Below are 18,188 nucleotides of genomic sequence, written 5' to 3' on the forward strand. Positions count from 1 at the left end.
GCAACTATAGCACATAATCTAAAGCCGTAAGGTCTGAGACCCCCAGAGAAGGTATAGTGGGAACAGGAAGGAAACTGAGACCCCATCAGAGCTGAAGTGCACCAAAAAGAGATCTGAGTCCCCTTTGTTTTGGTCCACTTCTGGTCCCCTTTTAGTGGACTGAGTTTGGTTCTTTTAAAAAGGACTATATGTGAAAACATCCATATAGCTGCTGTCACAGACACATCAAACCCAAAATGTCCTCATATGAGCTCTGTCCTTTCACATTTGTTGAACTGTAGCAGCTTCCCTACATGTATTAACTTGACACATTTTGAAACAATAAAAGACCAAGTAAAAGGGAGATTTATTTCCATAGTGATGTAATGCAGGTCACAGGTTCATCATGCGGTGCGTCAAGCAAATAATGCGAGTAAATCTTCAGCATGACTAGTAGGCCTACGCATAATGGCTGACGTATTGTTCCTTAACCATGACTGTCCTGTCAGAGAAAGTTACGAGCACTCCATGACCGCTTTATGTCTAACACCCAAGGGTAGGCTACTGAAATATGTCTAGCACCTAAGAGTACACTTACATTTTAGAGCCAAACTAAGATTTCAACTGAACACAAAATAGCATGTGTGCAGGGTTCTTTTACTCTCTAAGCCACTTCCACAATAGGGCCACGTGTCAGTTACTCACACTCCCAGGTCAAGCCACACCGTAGCTGCCAGTAGGGGTTTTAGGCAGATTTCTTCAGTGATAAACATTTATGTTCCACTGATGAGTAAAACCAGCAGTATAAACAGTCTGGCAGGAAGGCAAGGGAGGTTGAGTGAGAGAGACGAGGATAGGCAGGGTTGGCCGTACCTACCAACACAAATTCTTTCATAGAGAGCTGTTTGTATATTTTGAAGCATTTCATCTCGCATCCAAGTGTGCAGGTGACGAGCATCTGTGCTGCCCCAACACTCAAGAAAAACACACACACATAAACACTGATCTCTTGAGCTATGTGAGACTGTGAGAAATATTTAATGTGATTTAAAAAGCTTTAAAAATAACAAAAAAAATCAGTTTTCTGATTGCGCACTGAATTCAGAAGAATTTTGAATAAAATCATAACTACTAATCCATTTAATCTAGTTTGCTTTTTATGCTCCCTGTTTTTATTCTTCAATGTTTACCACTGACTTTGCCAGGTTATCAAAGCATACATTTTAAATATTTCACAACTACACAAATACAAAAGATACATTAGCGACCCACTAAATCTCAAGTGCCATATCAGAGCAAAATTATGTAACACGCTCAGCCCATCCGACTGTTTATCTTTCATTGAAATAAGTTGATATTACTCATGACCTTCTCTAATGAAGCCCCCTTCTGTCTCTTCAGAGTTTGACCAAACTAAACATTAGCCAGGTCCGTGGAGAGCTCCTCTGGTTTCAAGTTAAATAAATCATCTTCTTTTCATTAGCCTGCTTCTACACCTGAGAACATTTGGGGGCCTCCATACTGACAACATGGATATGGCACTTAGCTAGTAAAATAAACACTTTCTAACCACCAGAGTCTACACACCATCAAAACAGGAAGGAGGGTTACACTTCTGAGCAAGTCTACCTCCCTCTCTCAGGATGTGGATTGAGTTTTTGTGAGCGACTTTTAAGCCAACTATGTTTTTTTACCACTAATATAGCCATGTCATACAGGTTAAATGCAGATGTAGATCTGACAACTTTTTTACACTATCTATCTCTCTATATACAGTATACATACCTCCGTCAGTACACTGCTAGTGTGCACAGAGCGCTTCTGTCCATAGTGCACACTGTTTGATGATTAGTATTATCCCTATATCTGCACTATATACTTAAACTAAGTATTTGAAGTAGACAAGTAAGTGGTTTGAGACAGCCAATGTGAATGACCTTAGCATGGGGTGAGAGGTGACCCAAGGGCAAAAAAATAAGTGACGAACAGGGGAGATCAATGTAATATCTTCTTCATAAACACTTCCAACAAGGATTTGAGTCACATATTTGATAGCTGGCCTCCTCTATCCAATGTTTGATATGAGTCTAAATAAGTGTCAAGGGAGGACAAAATATGCATATTTGAGGTCCACTCCCTGGGGAAATAAATCAGAAGAAAGCATTCCTTTTGTTAACCATGTGAAACTCAACCATGCCCTGTATGGTATGTAAAAATCCCTCTAAACTGTTGTTCGCCCGACATGTTTTTCTGGTTCAATTTTGGAACTGAGGCGATGCATCATCAGTTAGTCAGTAGGAGAAGAGTGTGAATGCCATTTCAGTTAAGGGATTTTAACAAGCTCTCAGTAAATGTAAAAGTTAAACATTAACATATAAATTAATGGAACACTGAATCCTTTACCAACACCACCAACTTGAGTCACTATATTAAAATCCGTTCAACCACATCATTAAAGTTCAGAACAAATATTAGTCAAAATAGCTGAATCTGGAACATGATGTACTCCTTCATTGGACAGTGATCTAGTAAAAACCTTGGCTTCAAAGCTGATGTAGACATAAGTTAAGCAACAGTGGCCCGACCCTCGTCCTCCAGTTCACAGCTGTGAAGTGCTATTTCCTCTCACTAAAGTTATGTTCCATGTGGCATGCATCGCTGCTTCTGCAACCACACAGTGACACTTTTTTGTGGGGGTGGGGGACTGACTTCCCTCTATGAAGACGACTTGTACGTCAGCAGACTTTACTCTCCTTGAGATGACCTTGCGCCAGCGTCCAGACTGCAAAGGGAAGAGCGGCATCTTGTGACTCATAACTCCATGCGAACTCCTCTGATGACGCATGCTAACACCTACATGCAAGTATCCATTCAGGCTGGGTTTTTTTTCAGTTTGTGGACCCACATGAAAGGAAAGACAAATGCACACCAAAAACAAATAACGTATATATTGTAAGAGTTTTAATTCCATTTTGTCTGATATGTGATTCTTTGTCATGCAAAACTACCATTTTCTTTTCGCTCATTGTACCAATTATATACCATCAAGGTGAGTGATTGTAAACAAAAAAGTTAACTGCTGTGCTTCCAAACACACCCATATCAGCTCACATTGTCGGTCAGTCACTCCATAGCAAGTCAAAGGATGAATGACCTGTGGTTATCCCACATTACTGTATGGTTTTTGCATCGGAATCGTAGCTGGATCCGTTACTGTGGCAGCTGCCAGATCACACAGTCTGCTTGGTGTTTTTCGTTTTTCTATACCTACACAATAAAAGATACCAGATACAATAAAAATCCCACCACATTTCCCTTTGCTCCAAATTCTTTCTCCTCTTGCTTTAAGGCAGCTTCATGGTTCTTCTTTTGAACATGGCCTACTGAACCACCACACCCCCCCCCTGCCCCCACCCCCACCATTAGAGATACTAAATTGAGCCCACTCCATGGGAAACATCCATTGGGGAGCCATTTGAGCCTGTGTTGTGCATTTGAGACATTTGAAGACAATCCAAGAGGTGGAGTTCAAAATAATTGGTCTTATTGAAAGAGTAAACAGCAAAGATGAAGGCAGGTTTAGGTAGTTTTCGGGATATTGACCAAAACTGCCATTTACAACTACCCTGGAAATCCAGAGTTTTCGCAAGAGCACAATTTGAATTTGCTCAGCGAGTGACTCTGGCGATGAGTAATGATGCTCATGACCTATGCCCATGCAGCCGAGCTGCACCAATCATATTGTGTATCTGATATAGGCGGGCCAGGGGCGAGCTAAACAGATGACGACAGCGCTATGATGTCCAGAAACATTGGTTGTGTTATCCAATTGCGTCGACGTCCGGAATCGGTCAGTAAACATTGGTCGTAGTGTTATCCAATTGTGTGCAGTGATATTTTCAAATGCATGCTTGGGCCATTTTCATTACTCGTAGCCAGACCCTTAATCTTTCAGATTTGGGTCTGGATTTCCAGGCTAATTACCAAAATCTGTTTCTGTTTCCAGATTGTCTTTTCATCAAGGAACTCCAAAGTCTGACACCATGAGGTCACATTGGACCAAGTTGGACCAACTGGACAGTGCTATGCCCTTAAGATGCCTGAGAGTACAAAAACACACACACATTAAGTCAAGCTCCAAACAGATTGTTTTTACATACTGGCTTTAACATAGCTTTAACATGACCAACACTGTTTTGATATGTTTACAAATATATAACAATCAACAAATAAACAACATGGTAACATAAGACATTTTTTTTTTCTGGGCCAGCCCATTGGGGATAAGCTAAACAAGTGTGACTTCTCATACATCCTCACTGGTTTTCATTGTCTGTAACAAAGTGACCATGGCCGTGGCAGTTCTGCCTTCATTGGCAGTAGCGACCTCGCTAGACTTTGTCGCGGTGACCGCCAGTCGCCCAGTGATGGCCATCCCCTTGTTCTGGGAGCGCCGGCGGTGGCAGCAGCAGCACACGGCCCTGGCGCACGCCCGCTGCGCGTCCTGGATGCCCCGCTGGGCGCTCTCGCTCACGAAGCAGTAGAGCGCCGGGTCGGCCACGCAGTTGAAGCTGGTGAGCAGCAGCGAGAAGTGGTAGTAGTTGAAGATCTTCTCGATGAAGTCGCAGCTCCTCTCCAGCATGGTCCGCACCAGCAGGAACACGTGGTACGGCGAGAAGCACACCAGGAAGATGAGGATGGTGCTGGTCACCAGGTGCTTGATGCGCGTCTTCTGCGCCGTCTGCGTGCCGGCGCTCTTGCCCACCGCGCGCAGGACACGGAAGTACGACACGGACAAGATGACCAGAGGGAAGAGGAAGCCCACGTAGAAGCGGTAATAGTTCACCGGGTACTCCCAGGACTTCATCGGGTAGTGCTCAAAGCACACTCGCTGGTTGGTGATGTCCACACTTGTGGCTCTGTGGGTGAAAAAGATGGTGCCCACCGCCAGTTCCTTGAGCCAGATGAAGGCGCTGACCAGCGTGGCCGCCCGCATGGAGCGGAACGAGGAGAAGCGGAAGGGGTAGACCACGGCCAGGTAGCGGTCGATGGAGATGCAGCAGAGGAAGCCGATGGAGATGTAGATGTTCTCGTAGAGCAGGACGCCGCACAGCTGGCACAGCCACTCTTTGTGCTGCCAGTCGTCCCCGGAGAAGATGTACTGCAGCCACATGGGCAGCGAGGCCAGATAGAGCAGGTCGGAGATGGTCAGGTTCAGCAGGTAGACGCCCAGCTCGTTCCGCACCCGCAGCTGCAGCCAGGCATGGTAGAGGGAGTAGCCGTTGGCAGGGAGGCCCACCAGCAGGATGATGATGTAGGCGCCGGCGAAGAGGTTCTGGTGGATCTCGTGTGTGATGGTGCAGTTGATGACATCTGAGTCGTTGGTGGACATGGCAACTTCATGGCCATGTGCACCCACATAGAAACCAGGGTGCTGGGAATGGAGTGATTTGTCAGAGGATGGGTCACAACAGCCATCCCATGGTGGTCTACAAAATAACAATAGACCAAATTAAAATTTCATGTTGTATGCAGTGAATTAAGACATAATTCCAGGTTTTTGCCCTTGTATTCTTTGTCATTACACACAAATATTGTGATGTATCATAGATTAATCTTTTGCCATGTATTGTGATGCTATTGATTGGTGAGTTACTCTACGATTCCCACTCCTACCCAAAACATATTTGTAATCAAATTTAGTAGCTCACTGTTGTCTCATCATCTTTATATTTTAGAAACTCTCAAAGTAATTAACTGCCATTACGATTAATCGTTACTTATCTGACAATACACAACTTAGCTCATGCAGTTTATAAGGAGAAAGAAAACATTGAAAAGATACAAGCAACACATTATGCAAGGAAGTGTCAATCACATCCGCAGGTTCTAATCCTGTTGTCCTATAACCATGCAAATTACACAGCAGAAGTTTACACTACAAAATGGAACACAGATCCTAATTATATGAATGGCTTTGTGTTTCACAAATGTGGACCCATCAGTATAATAAATTATAAGCACATTTGTCACAATACAGTATATATGCTACAATCTGAAATATATTCTACATAATAGCACATTACTGAGAGGGGACACAGCAAAATGACAAACCATACACTGACTCTCACACTTAAAATAGACAGCTGTCAGCTCACACATCCTGATCAGAATATACTTTGCATGCATCCGTACAGTTAGACTGGACTAAGGGTGAGCTACAAAGATGGTGCAGGGGGGAACACATTTTTTTTCTGAATGCCCAATTTTTTGGGTTACTACAAACATGCAAGAGTGCATGGATGAGTGAGTAAGATTCTTTTGCAGAACGTGATGACAAAAGAAGAAACGAGAGCATAAAAAATTAAGAAAGAAATACAACAAAATCATCATAACTCTCTGAATCCACGAGCATGACATCCCTACCTCCAAGCTCGGCCATCTCTGTGCTTACTCAATGTGCACCAATTACTACAATCCTCCTGAACTGATGTGACTTGTTTTGTGTGTGTGTGTGTGGGGGGGGGGGTGGTTGCTACTATCTGTTCCTCACTGGCCCAGTGGTCCCTGGTCTCAGTAACTCTCAGAAAGGAACTGAGAGTATGTGACTTCAGTGTGACTTCAACCACATTGAGTCACAAAGACATATGCCATACACATCCCTTTTAGTCTGTTAGTGACAGTATGCACAAAAATAATATACTGTATATCTATACAGAAATATACCTTTTACAAGCTTAGATGTCATGATGACCAGCACTTGAAACTACCTGTAACTACACCTGTAATTTAAAACATTCCACTAGCTCTATGTGGTAAGTTTGAGTTATTTGGACTACTGTATCACTGTGTCTTGGTCATGTCTTCCGTTTCCATGAGCACAGAAGAGTTATTGAGTGGCCGGGTAAGGCATGACTAGATGATTAGAAGGGCTGTCAAGAGGGGAAGTTGGGCGACCTTGCAGCCTGCATGGATCTCTGGGAAATCTGCCATGATTCATCGGCATTATTAGACAGCACAGAGACAGTCTGGATGCCGATGAGGCCGGTACATTTTAGCACCATTTAATCAACGTCCATGGTGGAGTATACAGTCTGTCATGCATCATACTCTCTTCACCAGAAAACCTCTCTGTGGCCACTTAAATCTTTTCCAGTGGAATTGCTGAGCTATGGTCTGTTAATAAAGATATTCACAAGTCTGAATGCCACCAATGTTGTGGTAATGTGACGTAATCTACTTCAGAAAAAAAAAACATTTTTATACGGGTTGTGCAATCCATTGAGTGGATTACATATTTGCAAGTGTAAATCTACTAAGTCATCCCATGTAATGGAAATTTCAATTTGAACATTCACAAAGTAATGGACTAAGTGTGTTTTTGCGCAGTATCTGAGCCCCCATATATTTCATCTGGGTTAGTGCGTCTCTTGCCTGCAAGATAACAATCATGACCCACGTCCTTCCAGCAATCACACTCCAGCTTGTCACATAAACTTCAGTCAACAACCAAGCTGCCTAGGCTATTTTAAATCATACAAAAAAACCGCCCAACCAAACCACCTTGCGTGCAAAGCTGAAACACCTGCTTATGGTGAAATGGGCTACTGATGGATGGCTGAAACGGTGACTGCTCACAGTTCAGGGATTTTCTATGCCGTGCTGCAGACTCCCACAGGGCCAGCAGCGTTAATGGACACAGAGCCGGAGATGAGAAACTCTGATATAGAGTGCCGCTGACAAACAAGCTCAGCCTCGTTTGGCCGAGATGGCCATTCACCGATATGTGGTAGCACCGGAGAGCAATATTCTGGGAAATATCTCTGCTCATAAACGTGCACTAATGACTTCTATCCACAGTAGCACAGTAGCAGTAGACAAAGCAAGAGGGCCATAATCATTAATATGAATAATGTTATCCAAATAAACGCGTCTCCTGGGATGGCAACAAATTCGTTTTTTTTTTTTTCAATCTCCATAAAGGAGATATTCTTCATCAAGACCAACCTCCTGTATCAAAAAACCAACAATTTCCTAGTAAATTAACACAATTGTTTAACTGGTCAACACCTAGGAGCCATGTAGCCTATCTGAAGTATAGGCCTAGGCCAGCGGCTCTCAAACTTTTTCTGTCATTCCCCACTTTGTTGGGGAATTTACAAACCCCACATAAACTCATCAACCAGGCAAAATGGTAACTTAAAATATTTTTTTTTGCATTTTGGCTCCATCTTATATTTCCGGTCTCGTTCCGCTGGTTCAAAAGGTTATTTTAATTCATATGTCGGCCTGTTTATGACTCCTATGTTTGTGTGTGATTATTTTGTTTTGAATCTATGATCTTCCTTGTCAGAAAAGAAAGGCATTGTTAATGATGGGCACAAAAACAATTATTCCTCCAATTCATCGCGCGCCACCTGCCATGTCACTAGTGGAGTCCGCCCCACACACACTTTGAGAACCACTGGCCTAGGCCTACTTTATATGCTAGGCTACTGTTCTTGACTACAGTAGATCAAGAAGGCATGATTGGTCCACCTACATGTTTCCTTATGAATGTAGAGACTAAATGAATTCAAATTAGTACAATTGCTAGGATTTATGAAATGTTACAGAATGCTTCAGTATTGGGTGTGGAGTTGACCTGTCCTACACCTGACTTGGAAACTGCATCCTCTCCTTTCCAGATGACTTAAAATTATTTGTGTGTCATTTTAGATCATCACTAAATGTAACTTATCTGGCATTGTTTTTGTCAGTTGTACAGTAGCTTATCAACACTGGCACATCTGTAGTACAAGTCTTGTGCAACATTTTATAGGGGAGACCGGGGCTGGTTGGAACATGGTTGGAACAGGGGCAGGTTGTTAATATCCAGGCTAGAGGGAGCTGCAACAAAACCCTTTAGGTGAGAACAACGTGTCAAAACTATGCACCTCCCACTAAAAACATCATAGAAGGATAATAGTTAGGGATATAAAAATGTATTCATTATAATTGATTGTTAGGGGACTCAGCTATAATTTAAAATGAAGTTTGAAAACCTGAGATGACTGATGTTATCTTTGTTTTAACATCGTTATTGTAATTACTAAACATAGTTTTACATTTGGAAGCATTTCAGACAATTTTTTAAACATTTGAAGTAAAAAAAAAAATCGGTAGGGACCAAATTGGTCTTGACAGTGGTCCTACTAAAGAAAAACACACAGGAAAGACATCAGCAAAGCTTACCAGGCAGTGAGATAGATGAACACTTCAAGCAAAAGCAAAAGGAGTACGGCAAAGGACTATAACATGGGTGTTCCGACCTACCCCGACTACACGTGCCAACCAACCCCGTGCCTGGGGCAGGTTGGCACATGTGCACAAACCCACTTTAATCAGATATAACGCAAAACAAGGGATAATTTGTTGACATTGAATATATACAGTATTTAGCTGAGATCCCAAGCTTTTAGTTAAACACAATTTGACCGTTTTAACGCATTGTATTTTGTTTATCATTCAAAGATAAACAAAATAAAAAGACAATGTTTTCTGGTGTTCACAGACCTATTTCAATGCTTCAAACATGTCTTTGAAACATAATGCATAGTTTGGCCTCTTTTTCTGTCTTTTGTCTAACTGTTACAACTTACAGTATGTGTTACAACTTAGCCTACAGTATGTGTTACAACCGACCCCGGTAGTGGGTAGGTTGTAAAAACGGATCACCTTATATTTTACATCAAATTACAAGGTCTGTAATTTCCTTACAGAAATTTGAGTTGGTTATATCTGAAGTAGCCTACGCAAACGTGAGTATCTTGAAAAAAAAGGTTACAGGATTGTAGCTAAAAAAATAGCGAGTTACAGGTGTTGGAAAAAAAAAGTGTTACAACCATACCCGGTCTCCCCTATGTTAAATCAGAATAATTGACGTAATATGAAAAGGGATACGGCTTGGCAATATCTAGTTAGAAAGCTGATGTTTCGTAGGCTACAGCATCAGTCACCAACATGAAAACTTCGCTTGTCTTGGCGCTTTCATAACCGAGGGCGGTGAGCCAACTTCACTTTGACAGGATCGACCGCAATCTATCAGATATATGTCCAAGCATGGCAATGGCACACCACTGCGGCCCTTCAGGGCATGCCACACTGGGGGATATCAACATCAAGCTACCAAAGGCCGACTCAGAGATAGACAAATAGGCTTGCGTCTTTGCTGCAATCACTATTATGGAGTTATAGTTACCTACAACAATGGAATTGAATAGAAGTGACATTCAAATCGATTACCACGTCGTCGGGGTCAAGGCGATACCACAACAGATGAACAGGAGTCGAATAGCCTACACACACATGAAGCTCGAGGTTAATTTGATAGGTCCCATTTATAATGAATTTATAAATAATTAATTACCAAGCGATAGGCTATGTGGTGAATTTTGACAGTCAGCTACATAGTTTCAAAAAAGTATATTATTTGTGATATATTAAGATATATTCAGATTGCATTAAGCTACATTAAAATAATATCGCGAATTAAGCACCATATAGGCTACCCTGACACGTTTAAACGTGACATGGATATGGTAGGCTGATGAGACGGATGTGGTAAACTAACGAGAAATTGCATTCACAATGAGTAGCCTAGACCCGACTACAGCAATACTGTCATTCCAATTAGCCTAAATAACTATTTACAGGTAAATCGACAGTGAGAGATACTTACGTTGTTGTTGTCCAGTTTCTAAATCAACGGTGATTTTAAAAACAGCGCAATCGTTCCACTGCTGCCTGCAAATTACCAGAACTTCAGCGCATTGACGAGTATCACACGCTGGCTACTATTAAATTAGAGTCCAAGTCCTTGCGCAGCACGGCAACAGATCATTCGTACAATCAAATCGGGCGAACTGATAGAGGAGAGAAAGCTCATACTTCAATAGATCCGCCTTTTTGCCTTTCAAAGTTGCGTATTGATGACCTCAGTGCAGCCCACCTTTTCCTTCTTTCCTCCGCCAAGCAGGTTCCCGCGTGTTGGGTACTTTTGGTCACTGCACGTGTACGCACAAAAATATTTTTGGACCCATTTACAAAACACACACATTAGTCAATGAAAAAAATCTTTATTACAAAGTGTTGAACTTTTTGGACATCAGCTTTCTTCTTTTCTACATACAACTGACAGAAAACAAATCACTTCCTGTATTTTAAAAGACGTTTTCATTCAGAAATTGTTTGAGGGAGATGGACACAGGCACACGCAATTCTCCCTTAAGAGATGGGATGAGACTGTCTGCAGTAGTGTTTAAAAACGCAAATCAGCAAATCATGTATGCAGCTCCTGATCTTACAGTAGCTCTGCACAGGTGGGAAAAGTGACCAGCACCATTGCATTCACTCTCACTCTCTCTCTCACACACACACACACACACACTACTGATGAAGGAGGCATTAATGCAATCTTAACATTTTTTATACTGTATGCTTCTCATGCACTTACTGTTCCCTCACTCACTACTGTAGGTTTTAAGTATGCTGCCCAGTATCCCTGTTAGTGGAGGGATATTGTGTGATGTGTCAACAACTCCATTCTTGCAATTAAGTAATGGGATCAATAATGTAGCATTTCATAGAGCTGGTATAGATTGAACACAGACACATATGGGGCTAGTTACTCAGGTAGCAAGGGATGTGTGTCTGAGCTGTGGGTGTTTGAATCCAACACTGGTCCCTGATCTCACCTTAGTCTTAATGGACGTTGTGGTGGGTATACAATCCACATCACTTTCTCATGTTATAAAGGTGTGCTCTCCAAAAATAACCTGCTAAAATACACAATTGAGTGCATTATACATGATCAGCTACATGATCATTATACATGATCAGCTACACGATGGGTTTGAAGAAAACAACACTCTCACACACAAGAAACACAAACACGCACACACACTTCAATTCGTTTTTGGGAAAGTGAGACAGTAATAAATAAAATCTAGTCTTATTGCTATATCAGACATGTATTGCAGTGTTAACAACACACAGAAAAAACACCCTCTAATTTCAACACTACGAAGATCAACACTCAAGAGTCTTAACATCAGGCTATTATTGCCATTTCCATTCTACACATTTCTTCTGTAATTAGATGCAAGTCCAGTGTGCAGAACACCTCTTCAGTTGTATCCCCCGGAGAAACCAGCTGTGCATTATGGGGAAAAACATTTACATGGGTGCACATAACTGATCATTCTTAATTTGAATTGGTCAACCATCCACACTCCTTCAGCAACGTCCCCCTCGTTACCCAAAACAATCTTTGTCTTAAAACCTTCACTTCCACTGCGGATTATCTGTCTTCTTCCATCTCTCTTTCTCCCCAAATCAACGTGCTGCTCCACAACAGCCTCTCAAATCCCTCTCATTCCGAGTGTGTACATAAGTGTGCTTCGATCTCTAAGTCCATCCATCTTCTCGCGTGTGTGTGGTGACTGTTAGGGGGTCACCACAAGCGCATAACAAAACAAAAAAGGGAGCCAGAAACAGAGAGAAAGAGAGATACAGAGAGAGCATTCTGAAGGGGGGAACCATTTCCAGTAATCTGTTCCAGTGATGGACTAGCACTGTCCTTGCCTCTAAAGATGGAGGCTATAATTACAGTCATTTAGGGCATGGGAGTGGTCCTTCTCTCCTTACCCTCGCTGTTTGTTTTCTACGCGCAAGAATAGAACTTGGATTGGGCAAGTGCGCCGTCCACAGAGAGCAGCGGAAATCAATGGTGACCAACATTCAGGGAAGGGGAAGAAAAAAAAAACACATTCCTTGTTTTCTAGTGCCTTTGTGGATCCCGGCAGTCTCTCTCCAACCCTCTGTGCATACCAGAGAGCCAGACTGTGATTCTGTTTCAGGTCGCCGCACCCACCTGTTAATCTACATGGCTTTTGGCCGGTGATGTGTTGGAGGTCTGTGGTAGTATTATGAAGATAAGGACTTTTTGTTCAACAATTTATACCTATTTTTGTGCATGCGTCTGTCATTGAGGGGTACTCAAAGGAGATATAGACATTCATGTTTCTGATTTATTGTTTGGTCGGTGTTATGTTTAGTCTGGTTATGTACAGAGTAGAATTATTTGGGCCACAAAATGGTTGTTTAGACACAGCCATACTCATACCACACTGTTTGAGGGTCATTGTTGGGGTCAGGAGAGGCAGGCGTACTCTTGGGCCTGTCCTCTGGGCCACCGTTCACTCCTGCTGACGGTCCTCCCATCTCTCCCTTCTTTAGCAAGGGTGACTCCGCCTGTCGCACCTCCCCTCGATCGCGGCGCTCCTCCCCCAACTCCTCCTCCTCCAATCGCAGGGCAGAAACAGCCCGCACCGGTGTCACCATGGCAACCTCACCCCGGTGGTGGTGGTTTGTGTTGTTGTGGTGACGCTGGGGTGTAGGGCGGCCGGACTGCCCGCCAGGGGTCCTGGGGGTACCGAGGCTTCCTCCTCCTCCTCCTCCGGCTCCTCCACTGGGTCTCACGCCTGCACCCGTCCCATAGCGCTCTGGCTGCAGGGAGAGCGAGGACGAGTGGTGTTGCGGCGGGGGCAGGCTCAGCTCGTCTCTGGGGGGCGCCACCGAGAGCCGCCGCGGGTCCAGATGGCCGCTATCCCCAAGCTGAGGCGACGAGCCGGCCAGGCGGGCCGACTGGGGGCGCTCTCGCGCCACTCCTCCTCCACCTCCCCTTCTCAGCACCACTTCAGACTGGTTGGGCGTCGACGACAATGAATGGTCGCCGCGGTAACTATCGGGGCCGTTGGAGCGGAGCAGGTCAGCCGACGCCAGGCTGAAGGTCCGGCTCAGGCTGCTGCCGGTGCCACCGTTCCCGGCTACGCCACTGCGGGGTGAGTGACGGACCCCTGTCAAGGCCCCTGAACCGCGGTTGGGCAGCGTCTGGGAGTGGCAGCTATCAGGAGCGGGTTGACGGACACTGGGCTTGACGCTGTGGCCTGGCTTGTGTAGGGCAGTGGACGAGGAGGAGTTGGGGGTCTTGACGGTGGGGGTAACGTAGCTGGTGGGCGTCTTGGTGCCGTCTTTCAGTGCCGCCGGCCGAGTGGCCCGGGTGAAGTAGTCGTTCATCAGGTCCTCGCGACTTCCTGTCTGCACCTGGGCACACAATGGAGGACGGAAGACAAGAGAGATAGAGAAAATCAAACTTAGCTGCAGACTGAGAACACACAGCGGGCCCCAATTTGAAAGACCATCAAAGTTTTACCCCTTGGTCACACAGACGACACAAAAGGATGGACAATACAAGGCTGTATTTCGCAGATAGTTGCTTGTTGACATGCTAATGCAAAGTAAGTGGTAGGCCTAGCTGGCTAGCTGGTGGCATAAAGACCACTTGCCTCTTTTCACTATAAAATTGAAAGTGAATGGCAGCATGTCACTTTGCCTATGTCTCTTGTGGCTAATGTGATCAAGAGATTATTTATCAAATGAAAATATTCAGATTTAAACATTAAATCTGGCCTTTGGCCGTAGCAACCATCCATTTAGAACTAGTAACGGCAGTTTGTCCTGCAAGTTGAGAAATTAGTTGTACAAACAAGACAGTTTTAGCGATTAAAACGTTTAAATTGTAACAGGAAATGAAAACAATGCAAGTGGCAACAGTGGAATAAGCGGGATAATGGACTCCACGGTGGTCTGTTCACAGAAATCAATGCACTTACGAGGTTTAAACAGCACACCCCCTTCTGTGAACAGATCACCGTGGAGTCCATTATCCCTTACTTATTCCACTCGACCGTGCATCAACTTCTGTGAACAGACCACCGTGTCGTCCATTATCCCTTACATAACTAGATGTACCGCAGAGCGGTACAAAATATAACCGCTGCCCAGTCCAGCACATTTTTTCCACAAAGATAAATCACGCGGAAAGGCCTATATGATTCTGTCTCACTAAATTGATTTTATCCACACTCAATTCAAACTGGTATCTGCTAGACAACAAGTACCAAAACATGATTAGTTCATAGATTTCACATGTAAAATTAATTTTATACAACCCCACCCCCATCTTGCCTGTTAATAATTCTGAGAAATTCTTGTGTGCATGTGTGCGTGTACATGTTTATGTTTATGTGTGTGTGTGTGTGTGTGTGTGTGTGTGTGTGTGCGTGTGTGCGTGTGTGCGCCTGCGTATGTGCCTGCGTATGTGCCTGTGTTTGTGCATGTGCATGTGCATGCATGCGTACATATGTCTACTGTGTGAGTATGTGTCATACGAATGATTACTGTGAATGTATGTGTGTGCATGTGTATCTGTTAATGCACATGTGTGCACATGGAATGGGTTAAGATGACCCCTGGAGGCAAACATACAGAAAAAATTGGTCATCCTAGGCCCTACGGTTCTCAAGATATTCACAGAACACTGTGTCTGCCCTACCCTCCTTTCAGGGGGTCCAGTCCAGCGGGGGGGCTACAGATCAAAATGAAAAACGATGGTTCCATGCTATCCATGTGGGGTTACATGCCCACCAAGTTTGCTGTACCCCGGTCTTTCAGTGTCCCGGGAATCCTTGTTGGTGTACGGTCACTAAATGTACACATAAATTATTTTATTGTAAAGCCCCCCATGAACGAAAGTTCACAAAACTTGGCATGCATTCGGAGGTTGTCATAATGATCCTACACTTTCAATTTCGTGCAGTTTTGACCATATCAGCCAGAGATATTGTGATGAAAACACCTAATTGTTTGCTTTTTAATTTTCAACTAGGTGGCGCTATACATGAAATAAGTGGTAATGGGATGGGTTGACATGCCCCCTTAAGACCAACATACAAACTGATGAACCAACTGATGAGAAAAATAGGTCCAAAGATGGCAGAGTGTACATGTATGAGTGAAGGAAGCACAAACTAAACGGTTTTAAATAGCGTCTGCTAAAATCCATAACCACAACCATAACCATAAATGGGTGACATAGTGACTTTCAGAGGTGGAAGGATGAGATTAACATCAACACTCACAAAAGGAAGGAAGACATTTAAAAAAGAAAACGACACTCTCTCACAGCCCTGTTCACTCTCCCCTGTCTCACAGAGAATCCCTCACAAGGGAAACAGTATGTTTACTACGCCTCAAAGCCGTAAACACATAAATTACACTCTCAACCAGATTACCTCAACAGTCCCTCAATTACAGCAAGCCTCCACTTTAGGCAACACTCAACAAGCCGTATCAAATGCACCTCAATCACATTTATCAACCCTCCAAAACATCCTCCATCGATCCACACTTCTCTCCAGAGGTGCAGGGGAGGACCGCAGAGGTTTTGCAAAAATGGCCTTTTCGTGGATTTAATTAGCACATTTTGGAAATAAAGGGAATCGATAAATTAGGGGTGATTTGAAAAGATTGGCTGGGAAATAGTTTTCTACACAAATGGTGTTTATGGTGAGGACGTACGAGACAACCATGAGAACATGGTCTGTTGTAATACTTATGCAATCACACTCTCTGCATCTCTGATCTCTGAGAGAGAGAGAGAGAGAGAGAGAGAGAGAGAGAGAGAGAGAGAGAGAGAGAGAGAGAGACAGAGAGAGAAAGAAAGAAGGAAAGAAAGAAAAAAAGAAAAAGAGAGAGAGAAAGAAAGAAAGAGAGCGCTCACTTGGTGTTGCAGAGGGCCATGAGTCATGGCAAAGTGCAACATTAAATCATACACCAACTCACACACACACACAGCTTTTGACATTTCTGTTGCACATAAGCTCCATCAGAGCCAAGGCGCCCTCAAGGTACTTAGTTCGGGGTAAATTCAGGTGAGAAAATACTCATGACTGAGACAGAGGCATTGTAGAGGCAACGTGATGAGAGGGGAAGCTGAGAAGAGAGAGAGGGGGGGAGAGAGAAAGAGAGAGAGAGATGTAGCATGGCAGGGTTGGGGAGAGAGATGAGTAAGGGCGGATAGTTTACAAAGGAAGACTGACAGGGAAGGGGTGAGAAGACGGGAGAGATGGAGAGAGACCAGAAGAAAAGAAGAGAAGACTAGATGGGGCAAGTGGAGAGCTGTAGACTAGAGAGAACTTTTATCAATCTATTCCCCCTTTTACCAATCTACACGTCCCCTCCCTTACCGTAGGGGGCGACAAAGTGTTGCTCTCATGCAGAAACTCCTCCAGCGTGACCATCTCGCTGCCGGGGGACGAGGGCCGCGTGCGGGTGGGTCGCAAGCCGGAGCGGTGACTCGGTGGGTCGTACGGCAGCGTAGAGCTCCTGGACAGGCTGCTGACCATCTCGTGGCCCAAGCCCACGGCATCATCGCTGGACAGACTGGCAGAGCGAGGCTGCAAGCGCTCCTGAGAGCCTGGATGAAAAGAGAGAGAGGGAGAGAGAACAGTGAAGGACAAGTTGCGACTAAAAAAAACAGGCAGCTAATCATAAAACATGAGGAGTGATGGAGAGATGGTGAATCTCCTCCAGTGACAACACATACACACACACATACACACTTACACACACACACACACTTACGCGTGCACACACACACACCTACAGTACACACACTCACACACACACACAGGTGATCATCATACTTATCCTGATAGTCACTAATGCACAGGAGGTAAGGGGCTCTAGAGTACAAGTGTAGCAAACAGCAACCCACTATGATCTATACAGTGTGGCAGCGGACATGTCTTTTGTTTCTGTAATGCATGCCACTTTAGGGTATCTGCTAAATGTTAACGGGAAAATAATGTTTGGCCTGGGTGATGAGAGAAATTAAAGGTGCTCTAAGCGATGCTGGGTAACGTCACTTCTGTTGACTTTCCAACAAAACATAGAGCTAGCTCGCTACTTCCTCCCCCTCCCTCCCGTGCTGCTCCCATGCAATTGAAACTCTGCTAAACGCGCATCTCGTCTGTGATTTGCTGGAACAGTTTGTTATGTTTTTATGGCCTAGGTTTGCCCAGGTTGTTTTTGTTGCCATTTTTGGAGCCTGGGCTGTCCACAGAGATCGCATTGCTTTTACAGTGTATTCAGGACACAGACCGCTAGCGGTTGGTTAGGTTTGTTTGTAGTAAGTGACATAAAATGTTTTAGCCTAAAAAACGCACGGCATCACTTAGAGCACCTTAGCTTAAGCAAGCTTTATTCCTGACTTCAACAAGTTTATTTCACTGTGTTTTCCTACACAGCACACTAACTATGGTGCA

At 44.1% G+C, this 18,188-nt stretch overlaps 2 protein-coding genes across 6 annotated transcripts in view; both read right to left on the bottom strand.

The window, feature by feature from the left end:
- Positions 1-3,849: 3,849 nt before the first annotated feature.
- LOC121692835 (ovarian cancer G-protein coupled receptor 1) lies at positions 3,850-10,959 on the bottom strand. 4 transcript variants are annotated; one of them, XM_042071777.1, is made up of 3 exons: positions 10,700-10,959; positions 10,220-10,316; positions 3,850-5,468 (listed from the first exon to the last, which is right to left on the bottom strand). In XM_042071777.1, the coding sequence occupies exon 3, from the start codon at positions 5,369-5,371 to the stop codon at positions 4,286-4,288; it is 1,086 nt and encodes a 361-aa protein (XP_041927711.1). In that variant the 5' UTR covers positions 5,372-5,468; positions 10,220-10,316; positions 10,700-10,959; the 3' UTR covers positions 3,850-4,285. The 4 variants fall into 4 exon arrangements, with proteins under 4 accessions (XP_041927711.1, XP_041927710.1, XP_041927714.1 ...); XM_042071776.1 differs by lacking the exon at positions 10,220-10,316; XM_042071780.1 differs by lacking the exon at positions 10,220-10,316 and having other exon boundaries at positions 10,909-10,956.
- A 121-nt stretch (positions 10,960-11,080) lies between these two features.
- ccdc88c (coiled-coil domain containing 88C) overlaps positions 11,081-18,188 on the bottom strand; it is a 57,483-nt gene continuing 50,375 nt past the window's right edge. For both annotated transcript variants that reach the window (XM_042071747.1, XM_042071746.1), the window contains 2 exons: positions 17,109-17,338; positions 11,081-14,124 (listed from right to left, as the gene is read on the bottom strand). In XM_042071747.1, the coding sequence (XP_041927681.1) occupies positions 13,123-14,124; positions 17,109-17,338 (1,232 nt within the window). In that variant the 3' untranslated portion in view covers positions 11,081-13,122. The remainder of the gene's footprint in view (positions 14,125-17,108; positions 17,339-18,188) is intronic.

Source organism: Alosa sapidissima, chromosome 19 (assembly GCF_018492685.1).
Source record: "Alosa sapidissima isolate fAloSap1 chromosome 19, fAloSap1.pri, whole genome shotgun sequence".
NCBI classification, from domain to species: Eukaryota; Metazoa; Chordata; class Actinopteri; order Clupeiformes; family Clupeidae; genus Alosa; species Alosa sapidissima.